Raw genomic sequence first — 24,125 nt, forward strand, 5'->3', positions numbered from 1 at the left:
GTATGCAAAATAATCATTCACTAGCCAGCCCTGGCAACAACAACAAAAACACCCATCATGTGACCACCATCAGGGGACACACCTGCCAGAGACATAAATAAGAGGACTCCGCACCTTAAATTTACAACTGAAGAAGACTTTTGGAATAAAGGTGAAATGTCTTCAATAACTAAGAAGAGTCCATTTGCCTCTGTTCAACTTTTGTGGACTCAGCAGCCGATGGAAGTAAGAAGTAAGAAGAAATTTGTTGTTTCAATAACCTTGAAGTAAGTAAGCAAACTTAAAACTGCACAGCTAAAGTTCCAGTATGTTTACGTGAAAATAAAGTTTCAATGTGATTGTTACTTTCCACTGTGTTGCCTCTTCTATCAGCCACTTACAGAGTCTTTCCTTGCAGACCACGGGGTCACCAGGCTCGCTGGGTTCGCTCTCACCAGCCTTGTTGACAGCTTTGACCCGGAAGGTGTACTCCTGCTTCTCCATCAAGCCATGCAGCTGATGTTCAGTCTGGGGAATGTCCTCCGCAATGCGGATCCACTCATCACTTCCGGCTTTCTGGAACTCAATGATGTAGCCTTCTAGCTTAGCTCTACCATCATGCTCGGGCCTTGTCCACGCTAGCAGAGCAGAGGTCTTGCCAATGTCACGGATCACAGGTTTTCCAGGAGCCCATGGAGGATCTGAAGAAGACAGTATTTAGTTGCTATTCATTTGAATCACTGTTTGGACTCTGCACAGCTTCTTGCACTGTAGCATACCAATGGGGTCTTTGATAAGAACTAAGTCCGTTTCTGTGCTTGGTTTTCCAGTTCCAGCCAGATTTTCAGCCAGAATCCTAAACCGGTACTTCTTCTTCGTAGGTAGTCCTTTCACCCTGTTGTCAAATATGCAGCAGAGTTTAAAACAGGTCTCCATGCCAGCAAGCAATTTTAATGAAATGTTAGTTAACCTGAAGGTGGTGTCCTTGATGGGCAGTTTGTTGCATCTTTTCCATTTATCACTGTCGGGATCAAACTTCTCAACCCAATAACCGGTAATGGGACTGCCACCGTCCTCGTCTGATTCAAGCCAGTTGAGAGTCACGGCATCCTTGGCAATGTCAGAGCAAGTGACTCTGGTTGGAGGGCCTGGAGTATCTAGGAAGACACACAGAGGAACGTGGTATTGGATTTCATGAAGGAATACTTAAAAGAGAATGAAAGCTAAAAACTTCAGTCTCACCAAATGAATACTTTGCAATTATTGGCGCATGCTCAGCAGGTTCTCCGACACCATACTGGTTTTCAGCACTGATCCTGAAGACGTACTCCATATGAGCAGTGACCTTGCAGGCCTTGAAGGTGGTGTTTTTAACTGTAGCTGACAGCTTTGTCCACTCCTCTTTGTCAATCTTGCGACTCTCCACAATGTAGTTGGTAACAGGTGAGCCACCGTCATCCCTTGGAGGGTTCCAGGCCAAGAGGCAAGACTCGTTGGTGATTTCAGAGATGTCAAAGGCAGCGGGCGGGCCAGGTTTGTCTGAACAGGACAGACAACACAAACATGACCTCACTTTTCCATCCAATCTAATCCATTCACTTTTCTTAATTGATATAATTTCAATGTAGCTTTTGAATCCATCAAATCATTTGAAGAATTGAAAACAACATCAAAGGAAATCTGAAAAGAGTTACTTCGCATGGCCGAGCTAACAGCTATGACTATCATTGTGTACGTAAGCCAATCTAAGACATGAGCAACACGCACCGAGAATATTGACATCAACGGTAGCAGTCGCACGTCCGCAGGTGTTGACGGCTTCAATGATGTAGGTAGCGCTGTCGCCTCTGGTTGTGTTGGCAATGGACAACTTGGAGTGCCCTGGCTGTGTGTCGATGACAACGCGGTCATTGGCACGCAGGACCAGGTCAGCCTTGGTCCACTTGACGCGGGGATCTGGCTTTCCTTTGACATCGGCAGGGAGTTCAATTTTGCTGCCAGCTCTGGCAGTGAGCCCAGCTAACAGCTTCACATCCAGCTGTATCTCTGGAGGTTCTGTTAGGTATTTTAAGAAAGCCAACAAAAATAATATACAACCATGATTTCACATTATCTGAAGTCATTGCCCTTTATCTCGGATATTAAAGTTAGGTTTCTCTACAACTCCAGTCAGGCCCACCTTTAGCATCGACAGCCTGGATCTCGTCAGTAGCCCTGCAGGGTCGACTAGCTCCTAACTTGTTGACAGCTCGGACTCTGTAGGCATACCACTGTCCCTCAATCAGACCAGTCACCTGAAACCTAGTAATGCAAAGATCAGATTACACACGGCAACTCAGAACACACATACACACACAAAAAAAACCCAGAAATGAGCCCTGGAAGGAACCCCTACTTCAGCTCTTGAACAGGATCAGAGCAGGGTTCCCACTTGTCAGTTCCACGTTGACACTTATCCACCACATAACCTTTGATCTGGGAGCCACCATCATACTTTGGAGGCTCCCAGGACAGGAAAATGCCCTTGCCGCTCTTGTCACGCCACTTCAGGTTCTCGGGAGGATTGGGTACAGCTGTAGAAAAGAAAGTTGTGGAAGCTCTTCATGATGCTCTGTTTTTTTGTTTTACTGTGGTTTTTAATGCGTGAACTGCATTATATGGGATCATCACTCACTGGCAGGAGAAGAGACATTGACAGGCTCGTCAATGTAAGCCGGCTCTCCTTGTCCACATTTATTGCAGGCAGTAACGCTGAACAGATATTCCTTCCCTTCGATCACATCCGTCACCGTATGCTCAAGGTCCAGGACTCCTGAGGCCACCTGGCATAAGACATCAATGAAAATAGAAAGACGATGCTCACTGGGCCATAGTCCATCACACATCCACAATTTGGATCATTGTGTAATATATTTTGCAAATAGGGTGGAGCTGAATGTCCTGTCTGTAAAATGAAACATTAGTGTACCTTGGCCCAAGTCTTACGAGACACTTCTCTCTTCTCGATCTGGTAGTGTGTAACAGGACTTCCTCCATCGTGCTCAGGAGCCTCCCACATCAGGTGGGCATGGTGTCTGGTCACCTCGGCCACCTTGAAATCTTTTGGAGCGCTGGGGCATGCTGGGACATTTAACAAGAATTAAAAGCAAACCGACGAAGGAAATTGACTACAGTACTGTGCATGTTGGCTATGAAGTACCACTTCCTACTTAACACCAAAAAAATAGTCATTACCGATAACGTTGACATCAATCTCTCCAGAGACAGAGGACATGTCATTTTCCAGCTGCAAAGTGTAGGTTCCTTTGTCTGGACGGACACTTGGCATTACTGTTAGGCTAGTGTACGAGGGCTTTGTAACCATAGAGACACGCTCGTCTGCTGACGTCAGCTCCTTCTTTTCAAAGTTCCATTTGGGAACAGGGGTCGGGTATCCAGTGAAGGGAACTCTGATGGTGAGAGGCTGAGGGACAATGACTTCCAAGCCATCCCTGAAGGCACTGAGGTCGAAGGATGGACCAACTGCCAGGAAACAACCACAATATGGATTTCAATAAGCAGGCCAAATTAAAACGTAATCTCTTTGGTTCTAATTTTTGTACCGTGAGGATCGTCAGCGAGCAGTGGGCCGAGTTTCTCGGCCGGATCAGAAATACCAGCAGCATTCTCAGCGCAAACTCTGTAAAAGTACTTAGAACCATGTTTCAGTCCAGACACCTAAACAAAAAGAGTAATTTTGCTGAGATTCTAAATTAAATGAGACAAACGGGTTTACAAGAAGAGCTGCATACCTGGTAGGAGAGGTCCGGACACAGTCTAGCATTGCAGCGAAGCCACTTGTTTGTGCTGTCCTCGCACTTCTCAATGATGTAGCCGGTGATCATGCTGCCACCATTGCTGGCAGGTGTCTCCCAGGTGAGCATGACATCTTCCTTGGTTTGGTCATTGAAGTTCAGGTTGAGGGGTGGGCTTGGTCTCTCTGTAACACATTCACGTTCCTGTAAATTGAGATTGTATGGGGTCACGAGAGATGATCGTCAGTGCTAAATGTTGCCCACCAATGGGATCCATAATCTTGACAGGTTTGGTGGCAGCGCTGGGTTTTCCGATGCCGGCCTTGTTCTCAGCTCGCACTCTGAAGATGTACTCCTTGTTCTCTACCACGTCATTAAGACTAGCCGAGTGCTCGCTGGCTCCACAGAACATGGATGCATCCCACTTTACCGAGGTCCTGTCACGGAGCTCGATCACGTAGCCAGTGATCTCTGAGCCACCATCAAACTTAGGAGGCTCCCAAATGATAGTGGTACCAAATCTATTCACCACAGCGACAGCTACATTCTCCGGAGCATCCGGGACATCTGATGGAAGACAACAGATTCAGTATAGTTTTCGTCTTGAAATGATATGATTGATCATATGTCTGCTAACTTACCAAATTTATTCTTGGCCTGAACAGCATTGTCAGTGACAACGTGGGGCCCACTCCCAACACGATTTGTGGCACAGACTCTGAACAGGTAACAGGAGTCCTTTTGGAGGCCACTAACACAATACTCAGGCGCATCAGCGCGGTTTGTTGCCACTGTCCACGCTTTACGCTTCACATCGCGCCTCTCCACCATATATGATATGATTTTGCTCCCACCGTCACTCTCAGGCTCCTCCCAAGCCAAACTGACCTCACCGTCAACAGTGTCGGTCACCTTCAGGTGCTTGACAGGTCCAGGCACATCTGCAAAGTACCGATATGACGTCCGCGATATCTTTAAAAATCGAACATGATGAATCCAAATTAATCAACCAAGCAACAGTTTCATTGAGTCTCACCAATCACTTCCAGGTTAATGAAGGCCTCTCCCTCTCCATGCTTGTTCTTGATGACCACCTTGTACTTTCCCTGGTCATCTTTGCTGGGGATTTTAAGGCGGTAGACTGTCTTGTCGACTGAGGTGTCGATGTTCTGGACAGGTAGACTCCCGCTGTTGAAAAACCACTCTGTGTCCGCCCGAGGGTAGGCGTCATAGGGGACTGTAATGATGAAGGGCTTGCCAGCATCTGTTATCAGGTTCTGGTCTGTGGTTTTAATCTTTGGAGGAGCTGCAACAAACAAACAAAAAATACGTTTAATTTTTTCTTTTTGTTCCTGCATGGATGATTGCAGAGTAAATCATAGTCATGTCATGTGACTTACTCGCCAGCTCCAGCTTAGCTCGAGCATCTTTGTCTTTGGCAACAATCCTGTACTCGCCCTGGTCTCGAGGTCTGATCTCACACACCTGCAGTCTGTGAACTTTACCCTCGCTGATCATCTGGTATTTGTCTCCCTGGACAATTATCATGTTGTTTCTCATCCACTTCACCTCTACTCTGTCCTTGTTGAGCTCCACCTCGAACACCACGTCCGAGGCAGGAGGCTCCAAAGTGTCGTGAGGCGGTCTGATGATCTCCACTGGGGTTTCTGTTGGAGAAACATATTATGAGAGAAGATTTTTAAAATGAGTTAAGAACTTCGGAATGAAACAAAACATACCTTCAACAAATAGTCTTGCTCTGGTCCTCCTCTCTTCCACGCCACAAGAGTATTCACATTCGTCATCCGGTCTGCAGCCCTTGACGACTAGTCTGCATGTCTTACTTTCTCTCTCCATGCGATATCTGCAGAGACACACAAGCACCATTAAATCCTTGAAACAAGACAATGATCATGAAGTAATGAGTCATTAGACATCAGGCACCTCGGCCCTTCTCGGATCTCCCGGCCATTTCTGTACCACTTGACGGTGGCCTTCTCTTTGGACAACTTGCAGGTGAACTCGGCATCCTCAAACTCAGTGACTATCTGGTCTTTGAGCTGTGCGGTGAAGTCTGTTGGCGCCTCACTTATGATCAATTCAGCAGCACATTTGTCTTCTCCGACCTCAGCGCTATACTCGCCCTCATCCTCCATGATGCAGTCCTTGATGGTCAGTGTGTGGTTGAGGCCTTCGCTTCTGTAGACCACGTGTTTGTTGAGCATCACCTCCTGGCCAGCCTTTAGCCACCTCACGGTCACCTGGGGTCGGTTCACCTTGCACACAAAACTGATGGTCTTCTTTTCCTGAGATTCAATGTCCTCGATGGGCACCAGGAACTTAACCTTCTCCTCTGTGGATGTAACATTTTTTTTCATTTTATGATGACTGATTGCTGCTCGGCTCAGGTGTTTTGTGAGTGCGTGTATTTGATTTTTTACCTGTGACCTTTGCGTGGGCTGAGCACTTGGCCTGCTCTCCTCTGTGATTGGTCAGGCCGATGGTGTATTCAGCCTCGTCAGCGTTGCAGGCTTCCCGAATCCTCAGGGAGAAGACATTGTCCCTCTGAGTTACCATGTATTTGCTGCTCTCAAATATGGTCTCCTGGTTCTTCAACCACTTGGCCTTCGCTCCCTCCACGTTCGTCTCACAGTTGAAGACAATCTCATTTCCCTCTTTAACCTCAGTGTCTTTGATGGCTGTGATGATCCTCAGTTTTTCTGCAATCGAGTACAGACCGTCATTCACACCCGTGGTCAACGAGTCAGGCTGCATAAGGTTAATCAAGTGAGTCTCACCAATCACAAAGAGATCAGCGGAGGCTCGAACGCTGCCGATGAGGACCACATAACCTCCGTCATCCTTCAGCTCACAGTTTTTCACAACAAGAGCTCGTCTCTTTCCTTCACTGACAATTTTGTATTTGTCCCCACTTTCGACCTCCTTCTCCCCTCGGAACCATTTCACCTCATAGGTTTCTTTGGAGACTGAGCAGGCGAACTCGGCATTCTCCCCTTCCACAACTTCCTGGTTCTGCGGTCTGGCGATGAACTCAGCTGCAAGTTCTAAAAACAAATCAGAAAATTCATTGTTGTTCTTATGTGAGTTTCGTAGCTAGTCCAGTAACAGGATACATTTGTACCATTCAGTTTTAGGACAGCAGCTGTCTTGACACTGGGGCTCAGTCTGCAGTTGTATTCGCCGGCATCCTCCATCTTCAAGTCTTGGATGATCAGGATCCTCTTACGTCCATCCACGATCTGATCGTAGCGGCCGCCCTCCGGCAGCTCTCTGTCTCCTTGGTACCAGGTCACCTCTGCCCCGGCCTTGGACACCTCACAGATCATCTTAATGCTGTCTGTCTCTGTGCCCTCCACGTTGGACAGGTTCTTGGTGAACCTGGCAGCCTCCTCTGTAAGGAAACAAATAATTTGGGGTTGAGGAAGCAATCGGTCTTCGAGCATGTCATAGGAAGCCGAAACACTGTCCTAAAGAGGATCCGAGAGGACATGTTATTTGGCTTGGGTTAGTAGTGTTGGGTGCGCTTTGACCTCAAATTGGGGCTGAAAGTTAACAACCTGCGAACTTACAGACTCTCCTTCTTCCTAAAACCTCTTGTTTTGAATAAGTGACTTGCTCAATCAAATACTGACATATTTTGGTGGTACTGCTTTAAGTAGGCGGCACGGTGGACGACTGGTTAGAGTGTCAGCCTCACAGTTCTGAGGTGCGGGGTTCAATCCCCGTCCCTGCCTGTGTGGAGTTTGCATGTTCTCCCCGTGCCTGCATGGGTTTTCTCCGGGCACTCCGGTTTCCTCCCACATCCCAAAAACATGCATTAATTGGAGACTCTAAATTGCCCGTAGGCATGACTGTGAGTGCGAATGGTTGTTTGTTTCTATGTGCCCTGCGATTGGCTGGCAACCAGTTCAGGGTGTACCCCGCCTCCTGACCGATGACAGCTGGGATAGGCTCCAGCACGCCCGCGACCCTTGTGAGGAGAAGCGGCTCAGAAAATGGATGGATGGATGGATGCTTTAAGTAAAAAAGGTTTTATTTTATTTTTATTAAATCATGTATACATAAAGTTAGCGCCATGTAGGTTGATGGCTTATTTTATATAATTATAATCCACTTGTGGACACTGTGGAGATGACTTGAGAATGTTTTGGATGTATGAATATGTAGAGTATATATATGTATATGTACGTGCTCATTTTTATGAGATGTATATAATGATTGTGTGGATATATACGTACAGTGGAACCTTGATAAAACGGACCCCGACAAAATTGCCAAGATGGCGCTTATCCGTGTGGACGCCTCGGTTATGTGCTCTCTTATTGTCTATGTTTTTGTGTTTTTCATTCGTCTTTCGAGACATTACATGACTCACTTACAGAAGGGAAGACTGAACATCAGGGAGTCTACCCCGGAATTTCTTTCACCAACTTTTGCAAATTCGCTCAGTTCCCCCCCCCCCCCCCCCCCCCCCCCCGTGAGTAACGGCTGCAGTCTATGGCATATGGAGGCGTAGGCGACGAAGGGGGAAGCGCGCCGGCAAGAGAGGATTCAGATTGCCGTTTCCGTCGATCCGCCTCACGAATCTACGCTCCCTACCCAACAAAATGGACGAGCTTCATCTTCTGGCAAAGACCAGAAAATACTTCAGACGTTCTGCCGCCCTGTGACTTGGCTTTGTGAGGGTGTCCCCGATGGCTTCGATCTTCACCGGACAGACCGTGTCATGGAATTATCGGGGAAGACAAAAGGCGGCAGGATATGCTTCTATATCAACAAAAAATGGTGTACGGACGTCACGGAGCTCAGCACACACTGCAGCCCGCATTGAGAGTTGCTGTTTTTGAACTGTAAGCCATTCTAATCGCCTCGTGAATTTGCATCTTTCATTCTCGCCGGTGTTTACATTTCGCCTCAAGCTAACACGAATGCCGCACTGCTCGCACACTCGCTGAACAAGTAAACAAAATAGAAAAAAAACACCCAGACTCACCCCTCATTATTCTTGGTGACTTTAACAAAGCTAAACTGAACCACCAACTCCCTAAATACAACCAGCACATCAACGGTCCGACCAGGGAAAATAACATTTTTGACCACTGCTAAATAACGCATACTGTGCTATAGCTCGCGCAGCTCTGGGCTCGTCTGATCACTGCTTAATTTACTTAAGACCAACATACAGGCAAGAACTTAAATGCGTGAAGCCTACGGTAAAAACAGTGAAAAGAATCAAAATCAGAATCATCTTTATTTGCCAAGTATGTCCAAAAAACACACAAGGAATTTGGCTCCGCTAGTTGGAGCTGGTCTAGTACGAAAACAGACATTCAATTGACAGAGAAGACTTTTGAGACATAAAGACATTGACAAAAAAACAGTCACTGAGCAATAAAGGGTTGCGAGTTGTCTGGTAATGCCGGTACATTATTATTATTTTTTTGACAATTGTGCAAAAAGATGCAGTCTTTTAGCAATTAGAGAAGTTCGAAAGACTAATATTGCAATGGTCCGGTGCAATGACCGTTGTGCAAAGGGCGCTGAGACTTCAATCGAGTAGTGTGATAATCTAGGACAATGTTGATTGTGCAAATGTTGCAGATACTCCTCAATCAGTGTGCAAATGGAGCAGATGCTACTCTGGCATGAGTGGCCAGTATTGGTCAGCAACAGATATGCAAATAGTGCAGCGTGGCGAGACTACTACAGTGAGTCCACGAGTAATGTATAATTGGCCCCACAGAAATGTGACAACCAACTCAAGTAAAAACAATTGCCAGCATGTTGTAATGGAATTGTAGGTTAGGTGTTTAAGAAGTTGATTGCAAGAGGGAAGAAGCTGTTGGAATGTCTGCTAGTTCTAGTTCCTTTTCAAATCTGCAGTAGAAGGTATTCAAGTCGTTGGCTAGTGTGTTCTCAGCTTGGGGGGATCGTCGCTTGTAATTTGTCAGCGATTGGAATGCATGCCATACTGATTTAGTCGTTAGCGCTAAACTGTTTTTCCAACTTTGCTGCATAGTTCCTCTTTGCAATGTTAAATTCTTTAGTAACCTGGTTTCTAGCTCGATTATACAGGGCCCTGTCCCCGCTCTGATATGCGTCCTCCTTAGCTTGGCGAAGCTGCTTAAGTTTGGCAGTGAACCACGGCTTGTTGTTGAATGTGCGAAATGACTTTGTTGGTACACACACCTCTTTACAGAAACTGATATAGGATGTGACAGTGTATATTCATCCAGGCTGCCGGCTGAATTTTCAAAGACACTCCAGTCTGTGGAGTCTAAACAGCTTTAAAGTTCCATCTTTGTTTCATTGGTCCACTTTTTCACTGTTTTCACTGTTTTCACTGTAGGCTTCGCACATTTAAGTTCTTGCCTGTACGTCGGTATTAAGTAAATTAAGCAGTGATCAGACGAGCCCAGTGGTGCACGAAGTTTGGCACGGTATGCGTTTTTTAGCGTAGTACAGCAGTGGTCTAAATGTATTTAGGAAGTTCGTGGTTGAGTTTAGCTTTGTAAAAGTCCCCGAGAATAATGAGGGGTGAGTCCGGGTGTTTTTTTTCAATTTCGTTGACTTGTTCGGTGAGCGTTAGCAGTGTGGCATTCGTGTTAGCTTGAAGCGGAATATAGGCGCAAGCGAGAATGAATGATGCGAACTCACATGGCGATTAGAATGGCTTACAGTTCAAAAACAGCGACTCCAAATGCGGGCTGCAGTGTGTGCTGAACTCCGTGACATCCGTACACCATTTTTCATTGATATAGACGCATATCCCGCCGCCTTTTGTTTTCCCCAATGATTCCATGTCGCGGTCTGCTCCGTGAAAATGGAAGCCGGGAAGCATGACGGCGCCATCGGGTACAGCCTCACAAAGCCAAGTCTCCGTAAAGCACATGGCGGCGGAATGTCCGAAGTCTTTACTGGTCTTTATCAGAAGATGAAGCTCGTCCATTTTGTTGGGTAGGGAGCGTACATTCGCAAGGTGGATCGACGGGAACGCCAATCTGTATCCTCTCTTGCGGAGTTTCACCTGGATGCCGGCTCGCTTCCCTCTGTGGGGTCGCCTCCGCCTCCATGCGCCGAAGACCGTGGACGCCGCTCCAGTGAGTAACTCCAGGAAAAAACTGAGTGGATTTGCAAAAGTTGGTTAAAGAAAGTCCGGAGAAGCCTCCTTGATGGTTAGCAAGTCTCCCCTGTAAGTGAGTCGTGTAATGTCTCCAAAGACGAACGAAAACACACCAAAAAAAACAACACGAGAGAGCGCGTCACCGAGGTGACCATACTGGTAGGCGCCATCTTGGTAAATGATGGACCAACGAAGCAAATATAGAACTTCAAAGCTGTCTAGGCTGCACAGACTGGAGTGTGGAGTGCTGGCAGCCTGGATGAATATACGGACACTGTCACATCCTATGTCAGTTTCTGTGAAGAGTGCTGGACCACCTCAAGAGCGTCACAGGTCCCCTGCTGGACCCCCTGCAGTTTGCCTACCGAGCAAACAGGTCTGCGGATGATGCAGTCAACATGGGACTGCACTTCATCCTAGATTAACTCGATGCCGCGGGGACCTACGCGAGGATCCTGTTCGTGGACTTCAGCTCTGCGTTCAACACCATCATCCCTGAACTCATGTCCTCTAAGCTTCTCCAACTCAGCGACTCGCCTGCCAACTGCCAGTGGATTTCCAGCTTCCTGACGGGCAGGACACAGCAGGTGAGGCTGGGGGAGGCAACCTCATCTCCACGCACAACCAGCACCAGGGCACCCCAAGGTTGTGTCCTCGACTACACCTCAACGCACCCAGCTGTCAAACTCCTCAGGTTTGTAGTGACACCACAGTCATTGGCCTCATCTAAGACAGTGACGAGTCTGCATATCGACACGAAGTGGAGCGGCTGGAGCTGCGGTGCGGCCGACACAACCTGGAGCTGAACATGCTCAAGACAGTAGAGATGATCGTGGACTTCAGGAGGAATCCCTCACCACAGCTGCCCCTCATGTTGTCCAGCTGCCTTGTGTCAACCGTCAAGAACTTCTAGTTCCTGGGAATTACAGTCTCTCAGGACCTGAAGTAGGAGATCAACATCAACTCCATCCTCAAAAAGGCCCAGCAGAGGATGCACTTCCTGCGGCTTCTGAGGAAGCACGGCCTGCTACACAGCAGTCATCAAATCGGTCCTGTGTTCTTCCATCACAGTCTGGTATGGTGCTGCTACAAAAAGGACAAACTCCGACTGCAACGGACAATCAAAATGCTGAACAGATTGTCGGTACCCCCCGACCCACCCCTTGAGGACTTGCACGCTGCCAGAACTAAGATAAGAGCATGCAAAATCCTCTTGGACCGTCCACATCCTGGTCACCACCTCTTCCATCTCCTTCCCTCAGGTAGGCGCTACCGAACAATGCAAAACAAAACAGATATTCCAACAGCTTCTTCCCTCTTGGCATTAACTTCTTAAACAGTTAACTTACAACTCCATTGCAATATGCTGCCAATTTTTTGTCTTGAGTTTGTTGTCACATTTCTGTCAGGCCAATTATACAATACTTGTGCACTCACTGTAGTACTCTCGCCACGCTGCACTATTTGCATATCTGTTGTTGACCAATACTGGCCACTCGTGTGTCTGAGTAGCATCTGCAACATTTGCACAATCGATATTGTCCCAGATTATCGCTCTAGTAGTCACTTTAAACTGCATACATTTCTTGAAGTCTCGGCGCCCTTTGCACAATGGTCATTGCACCGGACTATTGTTCTAGTCGTCATTTCAAACTGCTCTAATTGCAAGAGGACTGTGAATCGTTTTGCACAATTGTCAAAAACAAACAAAAACAATTGTACCGGTATTACCACATTACGGGCAACTTTTTACTCCTCAGTTTTTTTTTTTTTACGTCTTTATGTATATATTAGTCATTAGTCATTAGTCATTCGAACTGCTCTAAGTGCTAGAGGACTCTGCATCTTTTTGCACAATTGTTTTTTGTCAATGTCTTTATGTCTCCAAAGTGTTCTGTAAATTGACTGTCTGTTGTACTAGAGCGGCTCCAACTACCGGAGACAAATTCCTTGTGTGTTTTGGACATACTTGGCAAATAAAGATGATTCTGATTCTGATTCTGATGTCTCAAAAGAATTCTGTCAATTGACTCTCTTTTGTCGTACTAGACCGGCTCCAACTACCGGAGACAAATTCCTTCTATGTTTTTGACATACTTGGCAAATAAAGATGATTCTGATTCTGACATAACGGATATTGGATAAAAGGGACCATCGGGACCAAACAGTCTGTCCAAAGATAGTTTCCATTTGTCACTGCCATTGCCAAAGTCTGTTTGTTCCAGAATTGGCTGTTGTTGTTTACCAACGGGCAGCCGAGGCCCAATGGTTAAGATCATCGCCTGGCACTGTGGGGGAACTAGGTTCAAGACCCTGACTGGACCATCCGCCAACATCCCCCGGACTCACAGCTGTGGTGTCCTTGAGCAAGACACTGATACCCCGAAATGCTCCCCGGGCGCTTCAGCTGCCCCCTGCTCCAGTGTGTTCCACTAACATGTGTATGTGTATGTGTTCACTGTGATGGCTAAAATACAGAGAACAAATTTCGTGTGCATGCATGCATGTTCATGACTATAAAAGGTGATTCTTCTTCTACTGGCGCTGTGGCAGAGTACAGGCAGGGGACAGATGTATTTCCTGGTCACAGATATACAATCTGACTAGATCCAATTCCAAAACGTGTCTTTCGTGTCCATGTGGCGGCCATGTTGAATATGTCGACATTCCACCAAAGGCAATGCATTGACATGTGGTGGCCTTTTTGAATGTGGTGACATTGCATCAAAGGCAAGGCATTGACATATAGTATGGTGGCCATGTTGAATGTTGTGACATTTTCCGGCATTTTAGTGACATGGAGGCCCTGATGGAAGAAGTTCTATCTATTGCCGAACAGAGTTCTACGTCGACAGAGAGCAGCATTGCATGGGCGGCATTTTTTTCTTTACGAGATGTCTCTGGAGCCGTACTGTAGTCTGGAACTTGCTATTTTTTTGCTACCGTCACTTTTTTTTTTTTTTTTTTTTTTTGCCAAGCCGTTGGTATCAATGCCTATGGCATCTTGATTTTACCCTATTTTGGAAATGAAAAGCACACTAATTCCTCGTGGCTCACAAAAGCGATCCCCCCGACTTTCCACTCATCACTACAACAAGCACACCAGCGTAGTAAGTTTAGATAAAATGTAAAACTTTTGAAACATTTTCATATATTATATATTTGTTTACAATGGCTTTGTACTGTACTGGGCATTTTAGGGCACGAAAAAAGTTCAAAATAATAATATATTTTTACAGTACAGTAATTTGGGTGCATATGGCCACCAAGAAAAAAAAAGCTTCAGTATTACGGACAATCAGCTACAATGGACGACCCCTCCCACCCCCCAACCCCGAACACACATACACACCCTTATAGTCTGTTATATTGAGGTTCCACTCTATAGCGGTTGCAGCTGCCTCCCAAGTCGAATGTCCCAGGGGTGACAGTAAAGTTAATCCTGAACAGAAGCCAGCAACAGATGGATGCGTGAAAGGAAGACTCACCAATGACGGTCAGCATGCCAGCGCTCTTAGATGTCCTGGCGTCACATTCATATTCTGCCTCATCATCCATCACAGATTTGTGGATGATCAGGATCCTCTGAACACCTTTGGCCATGATCTCGTACTTCTTTCCTTTTCGTATCTCACCACCATCCTTGAACCAGCGAACCTGCAGGATCACATTTAGGCAAACGTAGCTCAGTGGGTGAAAGTCGCAATCAGCAAAGCTAACTTTTCATGAAGATTCAAACCTTGGCGGACTCGCGGGATACTGCGCATTCAAACTTGGCTGAGTCCTTCTCTCTGACCTCAACATCTTGCAGAGGGTTGACGAACTCCACGTGAGGCGCTGATGGCACAAAACAATACAAATGTCAGCCAAAGGTTTTGCTCCCAAGACAGTCAAGAGAATTTCGTCCTGTAATGTCAATTGTATTATTTACTATGGTACTATATTCATTATTTTATTCATTACATGTTATTAATTGCTTTTATGTTCTTCCAACCTCAAGGTTCACAATTTATACAGACATAAAGTACTGTAAGTGCCCTGTTTTCCAGATTGGGGTCTCACAGTGCCACATAAACAGATGTCTAGTTTTTATATCCACATAACCAGGTGTCCTACTGTTTGTTCTATTGTTTAGTCTGGAATAAATTGCACACATAACCTTGACATGGAACACATAGACAACATGAATATCTGTATAAATTGTGTCCTGACACACCGGTTCTAACCGGAATACTTCTGTGCGTTACTCCTTGAAAAAATAGAATCAAAGAATCACTGAGCTCAAGAAACAATTTCTGTTGTCTAGATATTCCACAGCAGTCCTTACGAGTGACGTCAAGGAAGCAGGAAGTCTTAAAGTCCTTGGCGTCACACGTGTATGTCTTGATGTCATCCGGGTTGCAGTCGTGGATCACCAGCATCCTCTTTCGACCATCGGCGATCATGTCGTATTTCTTGGTCTTGCGGATCTCTTGTCCCTCCTTGAACCATTGGACGTCTGCATTCTCTCTGGAGACTTCGCACTCTAGTGTAGCAGTGGCCTCATCCTCCACTGTCTGGTCCTCCAAAGGCTTGGTGAACTCCACCGCAGGTTCTTAAGGCAGACCAAACGTGAGCGCTGAGTACAAACGATACACCAGAGGCTAGCCGCAGAATTTTACCTCTGACAATGAGCTGAGCCTGAGTCTGGAAGTCCTTGGCTGTCAATCTGACATGGCCTGCCTCCGACAGCTTCACGTCCCGAACTGTCAGAGTGTAAATTTGGCCATCCGCTTGAGTCTTCACCTGCAGGAACCAAACAAAGAGTGTGTCACATGCATTTCATATTTGGTTGCAAAAATTCCTGTTTGTGGCTGATGTACCGGATGACCCGTTGGACAAAAACTCATCACCCGACCAGAAGAAGCTAGCTATAATGGCTCTGATGCTAATAGTCTTACCTCTGAAGGCCAGTCAACCAAAAGGTTTTCAGCTCAACTTTACGATGATTGTTTTTCAGGTTAGAGAATTTAAAGAGTTTTTGGTTCCACTTAAAGTTAGGTAGTTTATGCTTGTGACTATTTATTCTCATTCATCCAGGCCATTTCATTCTGAGGGCATCAAGTTGATCGCAACTGGGCTGTTCTGTTTGTCTTAGATATTTCGCCTCTCATCAGCAGGCTTTATCAGTTCGTGCCACAAGGCTTAGTTAGGACGCACTAGCCAGTGTTTGTGTGGAAGACTAAACTATTTATGCTCCAACTTAGAGGCATGTCCCACACCACGCATAGAATCATTCTCTTTGGAAGGCAAAAAAAGGGGAGAGCCGTTAAGCCGCCTGGCTGAGAGACCATTGTCAGTTCCCTGGAGTTGTTGGGTGGAAACTCCCTCATTGATATTCTATTCAGTTGGAAAGTGGTCGTGGAATTACCTAACAGTCACGGAGGCCGTGCTGTTTGTTGAAAGCCGAATTATTGAGTTTCTTTTGAATGGACGAAAGTACGGCATTGTAAGTAGGAGATAGGTTATGTCATAAGCCCCTCCCTCTGTTAACCAATGTTTTTTTTTTTTTTGTTTTTTACCTTTGTGTATACATTGGGTACGGAAAGTCCCCACTGGCAGAGGATCCCCAAATCCAGGTGTGAAAAACTTGTTGCATCATTCCCAAAAAGACTCATGGCTGTATTAGCTCAAAAGGGTGCTTCTACTAAATACTGAGCATAGGGTCTGAATACTTATGGCTATGTGATATTTCAGTTTTTCTTTTTTTAATAAATCTGCAAATATTTCAACAATTCCGGTTTTTTTTCGGTCAATATGGGGTGCTGTGTGTACATTATTGAGGAAAAAAAATGTACTTAAATAATTTTAGCAAATGGCTGCAATATAACAAAGAGTGAAAAATTTAAGGGGGTCTGAATACTTTCCATACCCACTGTATGGCCTCTCTCACCCCTCTTAAAAACCATCTGTCTTCTCCGTCCATAATATACACATTTCTCTCCTAAAAAGAGTGTTGTTTCTCTTGGAGGTGCCGGTAGAGAGCTGAGTCTTGATCTGAGGAGTTTGCCTGTCTGTGTTGTGCCATGTGATTGCTCAGTGGTTGCTTGCTTGTCCGGTCTTTGGGGTGGACCAGCCTTTGTCTCAGGGTGTTATGAGGTTTCAAGTGTACCGGAATGTTGTGTTGGTTGAAAATCCTGAGTTTCTCAGACACACCCGATACATACAGAATGACAATATTGTTGTGTATGCCATTCTTTTCTTTCTCATCCACCTTATCCCTGTCCCTTCTAGAATTGGATGCACTTTTCACAAATGACCAGGTGGAGTAAGGACAGGTTTGGAGGGCCTCCCTCACGTTTCTGTGCTCTTTCTTTCTGAACAGTGGACTAGTTGGAACGTTATCAGCCCTGTGATGTAGGATACAGCTAACGCCCAGTTTGTGTTCCAGGTTGTGGTGTGAGTCAAAAATTAAGTATTCGTCAGTGTGTGAGGGTTTTCTGTAAATCCCAACATGTAGGGCACTGTCGTCTCCAATGTGGACATCACAGTCCAAAAAAAGGCAACTTATTGTCTTTGCCATCCTCACATCTGAACTTCATGTTATTATCCCCGAGTTTATGTGCTCGGTGAAGGCTTGCACTTCTTGGCTTTAAGTAGTTTATGGTTAAATACTAAAGTTCGAACATTTTGTGTCCAATTTAAACTTAAATTTAGGGATCTTAAGGTGAAAGATTTTAAAGCTACAGAGTTTTAGGTTTAACACGATATTAAAATTAGGGACTTTAAGGTCCAGGAGCTGTCAAACAGCCGAATGTACTAAAGTTTTGGGCATGCAAAAACAAACTTGACAGGTCACACAAACAGATGTGGAAGCTGATTTACAAACCGGGCGCACCTAGGATTGCTTCTGCCAAAGGTGCTAAATTGATGCACAGTTAATTTTGGAAGATTATGTGCAAATTTAATTGAATTTAGCACACCCATTGTGGTTTATCAAGTCTGCGACCAATTGCAATGGCTGATTTTGCGTCTTTAAATGGCATGTCTGAAAGGCCGGTGCAAAACAGCACAAAAAGTAATGCCAGTGTAGCACAGTCAAAATGAGAGGAGGAGGGGAGGACATTTTTGAAACGCCACAAAAAAAATTACAATGACATATCGTTTCTATTCAGAAATGCAACTAAGGGCTGATTTGGACGCAACAAGTTAGGAGTCATTACACATCACCGATGACAAAGCTCCTGTGAACTCTGTATTTTTGTGTCTCTGGGTTATTTCAGTGACCTGTGACAATTGGTGCTGGCCTCTCCCAGGGAAGTTTTCTGGGTGTGCTGTCCAAAGCGCATTGTTACGCAGGATGGGCCCACACATCCTATTGCCTTGCACTCGGAAGGCGTTCAATCAAACAAAACATGACTTTTATGCAGTTTCTGGCTTTCCCAAAATTATTGGCGCAATTGATTTATTTTTGATACCCCAGTAATATGTTTGTTTCTCTTTCACTAACACTTAAATTTCCATCACTTCAAACTTTGTGCTTGTGGGGCTCTCCCAAATGTTCCATAGTGAAAACCATCAGTGGTACCTAGAGCACAAAACCCTCCAAAGCTTTTACATCTGTTGCCAGCAGTGCAAGCAATCTGTAAGAGTGAGTGCACACGCAATTTCGCGCCTGCTTTTTGGGATCTTAGTAAATCATACCAAACGACTTTTTCAAATCAAACTTAAAGTTAAGGACTTTGAGGTTTAAATTATCATTAAAGAGTTTAAGGATTGAGTTAACAAAGTTGAAGAGTTTTCAGTTCAATTCGAACTGAAAGTTAGGGTTAAAGTGAAAAGTTGTAGGTGCAACTTCAACTTAAAGCTAGTTAAAGTTTCAGGTGAAAAAAAAAAAGGGAGTTTCAATAATATTTAACCGAAGTGTCGAGCTCATGACTTTGTCACAAGCGAGAGTTTACTGGAAAAGCAAAAGTGCACACAAGGCTTTGTACTTCCTGGAGGCTGAAGCTCCATATTAGGGAGCATTAGGGGGCAGTGAGAGATAAGAGTTTGTTATTTTTAACTTCAGCATAGACCAAAGAGACGAAAAGAAGCACAGTTCTCGTTTGAGACGCATTTGACACAAAATCAAATAATAAAAAAAAAAAAACAACTATAAAAGACAGTTGATGCCTTACCCGCTCGCCGGCCTCCATCTTGTTCCCAGCCAGGAACCAGTCTACGATGATGCCTTCATAAGACAGCTTGCACTGGAAGGTGGCCGTCTCTCCGGCCGTCACCGTCACGTCCTTCAGCGGCTGCAGCAGGCTGATGGCTCGAGCTAAGGAGAGGGCGGAGCTTAGCATCCAATCTCTTTAGATAAGGTTGTCCAAATGAGCACCTAGTGTGATTGGCTGTCTGCTTTGTGCTCTCACCTTTGACTCGGAGCTGAGCGTTTGATTTGGCATTGGCTGCCGAGAAGTCCACCCCTCCCGCCATGTCCATGCGTACATTGTAGAGGATGAGAAGATGTTTGGGTCCCTCCTCCTTGATCTCCACATCCTGACACAGGACAAACAAATTATGTTTTTCAATGGGTTATTTATTTATTTGCACAATGCAACAAGATCACAAACTCTCTTGAATCTCTGTTGCATCTATTACAAGGTGTACATAATGCTTAACATTGTGTGTGTGTGTGTGTGTGGGGGGGGGGGGGGGGGGGGGGGGGGGGGGTTCCCTTGGTCCCTAAACTCCTGTGACGAGTGGGAGTAAGGTAGCGTGAAGTAGTAAAGGCTAAAATGTTATTAAAATGTAAAATGTTATATTACTGTAATTTTATGGTGCATTTTCAAGAAAAATAAAATAAAATAATACAATTAAAAGTTGATTTTCAGCCCTTTTGAACTTGAACTCATTTAATTTCCGAGCACTCGAGATGAACGTAAGACAAAACGCTCACGGCCGACTGGTGCAAAGCTTCTCCCTTCAACTTCCAGTTTCCGTGGACGTCCTCCTCGGAAATCTCCGCCTCAAACTTGGCCATCTCATTCTCAGTGACCTCCACACTGTACAGTGGACGCAACACCTTGATGTCACGCTCTGGAGGACAAACACCAAAGGACAAGGTCAGCAAGGTTTAAAAAAAAAAACAAAAAAAAACACTCAAACAATCCTCAATGCCTGACTTGAAAAGCACAAGAAAGTCGTGAAGGTACAGTATTCTCCTCTGTTGCTAGTTTAGGTAAGCAGCCCTCTCCCCACATCAGTGTGTCGGCCAGAACACCACTTGAGGCCAGATTCAGAGGAGGGGTGGGAATAAATTCCCTGAGGCAGATATGTGAGCTCTTCTACTTTACTCTAGTTATTACAATACAATTCCTCTCTCTTTGTGTACATGTGTGTGGTTTTCTAAGCGAGAAAGAATAACCAAATACAGATTGAAAAGTGAAACCAACCAAATATAGATTGGGAAGTGAAACCAAATATATGATCAATGATAACAATCAACAAAGGAGTACACTGACAAAGGATCTATCAAGAACACTGTGACACAGTTAACGTAGCACTTCCTCCATTATGCTCTTGTTCTGTGCACCACTTCATGTGGCAGATTGCCACTGATTTAGCGATTGATGTGCGGTAACTTTCACTAATTAACATTATGTATAAGACTAAATAATGCATTCTGAGTTGACAGGTAATGGCTAATGCTAACAAGGCACTTGGAGTGTACTTGTGTGCCGCTACTCACTTTGTGATTGACGCACACAGTCGAGCAAAACTTAGTAGTATACAGTGGAACCTCAATAAAACTGATCCTGATATAACGGATATCGGATACAATGGACCGTCGGGACTGAACAATGTGTCCAAAAATAGTTTCCATTTGTCACTTAAACTGCCGTTGACAATGTCTGTTACTTCCGGAATTGGGCGCTGTGGCGCTATGCAGGCCGAGATGATGGTTCTATCTATTGTCTGTTGTGCATTGAGCGAGAGAGCGCGGTATGGCTCTGAGGAATACAAAACACTCTAACCCTAACCTTTCGGCGTCTGGAACATACTATTTTGGTACAGTAACAGTTATTTTATTTTTTTTGTCAAGCCATTCACTTTTAGCAACAGATTTGGAACTAGGAAGGACACTATTCTTCGCAGTTGAGTACTGTATGTCAACGTCACCATGACCAAGCACACCGGCATGGTAAATTTGGATAAAATGGGAAACTTTCAAATATTTTCAAGCTTTTTTTAAATACCGTATTTATTTACAATAACTTTGTACTGTCTCTTCTTCTTTTCCTTTCAGCTTGTCCCTTTATGGGTCGCCACAGCGTGTCATCCTTTTCAATGTAAGCCTAACGTCTGCATCCTCCTCGCTCACACCAACTGCCCTCATGTCTTCCCTCACGACATCTATCAACCTTCTCTTTGGTCTTCCTCTAGCGCTCTTGCCTGGCAGCTCCATCCTCATCAACCTTTTACCAATATACTCACGATCTCGCCTGTTCTTAAAAATGGGCACCAGCACACTTTTCCTCCATTCCTCAGGCATTTGCTCACCCGCTAGAATTCTGTTGAACAAGCTGGTCAAAAACTCCACAGCCACCTCTCCGAGATGCTTCCATACCGCCACAGGTATGTCATCAGGACCAAATACCGTTCCATTTTTCATCCTTTTTAGTGCCTTTCCAACTTCCCCTTGAATCATTACTACTTCCACCACACTTCCCTCTTCTACTCTTCCTTCTTTCTAATTTTCCTCATTCATCCACTCCTCAAAGTATTCTTTCCATTCATCCAGCACATGTCCAAATATTCCTTTCGCCTCACCTCGGTTCTCTCAGTGTCTCACTTCTTCTTAGATAAGTTTCCTTGTATGTTTTCCTGTACTTTGAGGTTCCACCATCAACTCTCCTTCTCCCCTTTCTACCAGAAGATACACCAAGCAATCTCTTGCCTGTCTCTCTGATCACCTCGGCTGTTGTGGTCCAGTCTGGAAGCTCCTCCTGTCTCACCTCTTCTCGAAAAGCCTTCCTTTCTCAGCTTCTACCACATGGTTCTCTACTCTGCCTTTGTCTTCTTAATCTTCCTCCCCACCACCAAAGTCATCTTACACAACACCATCCTATGCTGTCCAACCACACTCTCCCCTACCACCACCTTACAGTATGTAACCTCCTTCAGATGACAGCGTCTGCACAAGATGTAATCCGCCTAATTGCTTCTACCGCCGCTCTTACAGGTCAGAAGAAGAACGTGTTAACTACATCCATTTCCATCCTTTTTGCAAGGTCTACCATCAACTGTGCCTCCAACTTCTCTTCCTGGATGCTGAACTTAACCATCACTTTTTCATCACCCTGTTTCCTTCACCAACATTTCCATTACAATCTGCACCAATCACAAAACTCTCTCTGTCTGGGATGCTCAGAACTATTTCATTTAGCTCCTTCCTTTCACCTCGAGGTCACATCCTACCTGTGGGGCATAGCCACGAATCAAATTACAGTCAACAAAAACCCTAAATTTCAAGTTTGAGCCTCATCACTCGATCTGATACTTTTTTCACCTCCAAGACATTCTTAGCAAACTCTTCCTTCAAAATAATCCCTACTCCATCTCCAACATGTTAAAATAATTTAACCCAGACTTCCCTCTCCCCAGCCACTTCATCCAGCTCTTCTGGGGGGATCCCGAGGCGTTCCCAGGCCAGAAGGACGTAGTCTCTCCAGCGTGTCCTGGTTCGTCCCCGGGGGTCTCCTCCCAGTGGGACGTGCCCGGAACACCTCACCAGGGAGGCGTCCGGGAGGCATCCGAATCAGATGCCCCAGCCACCTCATCTGGCTCCTCTCAATGCGGAGGAGCAGCGGCTTTACTCTGAGATCCTCCCGGATGACCGAGCTTCTCACCCTTTCTCTAAGGGAGAGCCCGGACACACTGCGGAGGAAACTCATTTCGGCCGCTTGTATCCGGGATCTTGTTCTTTCGTAATCATGTCAACCAACTCCAAAGCTTTTCCTGTCATAGTCCCAACATTCAAAGTCCCCACATTCAGTTTTAGACTCTGTGCTTTCCTCTTCTCTTTCTACCAAAGAACCTGCTTTCCACCTCTCCTTCAGCTTCGACCCACAGTAGCTGAAATTCCACCGGCGCACTGCAGGTTAACGGCGCTGGCGGACGTTGTTAACCCGGTCCATGACCGGTCCGTTATGGAATTCTTTGGATGAACGCTCATATTTGTTTGGAAAAGTTTTAAGCCGGGTGCCCTTCCTGGTGCAACCCTCTCCATTTATCCGGGCTTGGGACTGGCCGACAGTTTGCAATGGCTTGTACCCCCTATCGGGCTGGATTGTACTGTACTGGGCATTTTAGGCCACGAAAAAAAACCTACAAAACAATAAATTTGTACTGTACAGTAAAATAGGTGCCTATGGCCTCCCAAAAAAAGTGCTTCAATGTATGGGACAACCCCCCGTCCATATTAGTTTGTTCTATCGAGGTTCCACTGTGTAAATAATCTGGTACACTTGCTATTGAGTCGCATCCTCCGTTTCCAGCCGCTGTGATGTCACTGCCTATGCGAAATCAGAGGTGGGTAGTAACGCGTTACATTTACTCTGTAACATTTACTCAACTAGCATTTTGGATAAATTTTACTTGTCTAAGAGGTTTTAATACTGCATACTTTTTACTTTTACTCGAGTATTTATGTTAAAGAAATTGTACTTTTACTCCTTTACAATGATCTAAATGCCGCTCCCAACTATTATTTATCAATTATTGTTTATTTATCAACTATTTAGTGTGTGACATATCTGTTTAGATGACGACTTCGATTTCCGCATTGGGCGCTGTTTGTTCCGATCCAATCTAAGCGCTAGTGATGTTTAAGTTTAGTTCACCAATCAAACGACACAAGGAAGTCACATGATCCCACACATCTTCTATTGGGCTTCCCGGGCATCGGAAATCACGCTCAATACGCCAATCCGGCTAATCGACGTGCCTACGTGGCGACCATGTTGGGAAGGTCGTCGTTACCATTGAAGGAAACAACGCATGACTTGTATTTACATTTAGATGAAGAAAAACAACAGCTTTTATGTATTGTGGTATTTGTCTGGCACTCTCTGCCCAAACGTGGATATTTCAGCCCACTTCTAACTTCAGAAAACACCTCGCTGTAAATTGCAGATGTTCTGTTGTTCCTTTGGGTGTGCATAATAGCCACCATTCGCCCT

At 45.3% G+C, this 24,125-nt stretch overlaps 1 protein-coding gene across 3 annotated transcripts in view; it reads right to left on the reverse strand.

Moving 5' to 3' along the window:
* Positions 1 to 24,125, reverse strand: part of ttn.1 (titin, tandem duplicate 1) — a 192,266-nt gene that overhangs the window by 84,388 nt on the left and 83,753 nt on the right. For all 3 annotated transcript variants that reach the window (XM_061692804.1, XM_061692802.1, XM_061692803.1), the window contains 28 exons: positions 19,841 to 19,980; positions 19,314 to 19,440; positions 19,077 to 19,219; positions 15,579 to 15,702; positions 15,245 to 15,511; positions 14,657 to 14,754; positions 14,406 to 14,574; positions 6,916 to 7,185; positions 6,572 to 6,838; positions 6,215 to 6,493; positions 5,718 to 6,126; positions 5,513 to 5,637; positions 5,174 to 5,440; positions 4,810 to 5,079; positions 4,415 to 4,714; positions 4,038 to 4,340; positions 3,771 to 3,958; positions 3,582 to 3,696; positions 3,214 to 3,501; positions 2,948 to 3,099; positions 2,654 to 2,801; positions 2,375 to 2,552; positions 2,159 to 2,280; positions 1,747 to 2,034; positions 1,222 to 1,518; positions 950 to 1,136; positions 759 to 874; positions 381 to 680 (listed from right to left, as the gene is read on the reverse strand). In XM_061692804.1, the coding sequence (XP_061548788.1) occupies positions 381 to 680; positions 759 to 874; positions 950 to 1,136; positions 1,222 to 1,518; positions 1,747 to 2,034; positions 2,159 to 2,280; positions 2,375 to 2,552; positions 2,654 to 2,801; positions 2,948 to 3,099; positions 3,214 to 3,501; positions 3,582 to 3,696; positions 3,771 to 3,958; positions 4,038 to 4,340; positions 4,415 to 4,714; positions 4,810 to 5,079; positions 5,174 to 5,440; positions 5,513 to 5,637; positions 5,718 to 6,126; positions 6,215 to 6,493; positions 6,572 to 6,838; positions 6,916 to 7,185; positions 14,406 to 14,574; positions 14,657 to 14,754; positions 15,245 to 15,511; positions 15,579 to 15,702; positions 19,077 to 19,219; positions 19,314 to 19,440; positions 19,841 to 19,980 (5,937 nt within the window). The remainder of the gene's footprint in view (positions 1 to 380; positions 681 to 758; positions 875 to 949; positions 1,137 to 1,221; positions 1,519 to 1,746; positions 2,035 to 2,158; positions 2,281 to 2,374; positions 2,553 to 2,653; positions 2,802 to 2,947; positions 3,100 to 3,213; positions 3,502 to 3,581; positions 3,697 to 3,770; positions 3,959 to 4,037; positions 4,341 to 4,414; positions 4,715 to 4,809; positions 5,080 to 5,173; positions 5,441 to 5,512; positions 5,638 to 5,717; positions 6,127 to 6,214; positions 6,494 to 6,571; positions 6,839 to 6,915; positions 7,186 to 14,405; positions 14,575 to 14,656; positions 14,755 to 15,244; positions 15,512 to 15,578; positions 15,703 to 19,076; positions 19,220 to 19,313; positions 19,441 to 19,840; positions 19,981 to 24,125) is intronic.

This window comes from Phycodurus eques, chromosome 12, assembly GCF_024500275.1.
Source record: "Phycodurus eques isolate BA_2022a chromosome 12, UOR_Pequ_1.1, whole genome shotgun sequence".
In the NCBI taxonomy this organism is placed as follows: domain Eukaryota; kingdom Metazoa; phylum Chordata; class Actinopteri; order Syngnathiformes; family Syngnathidae; genus Phycodurus; species Phycodurus eques.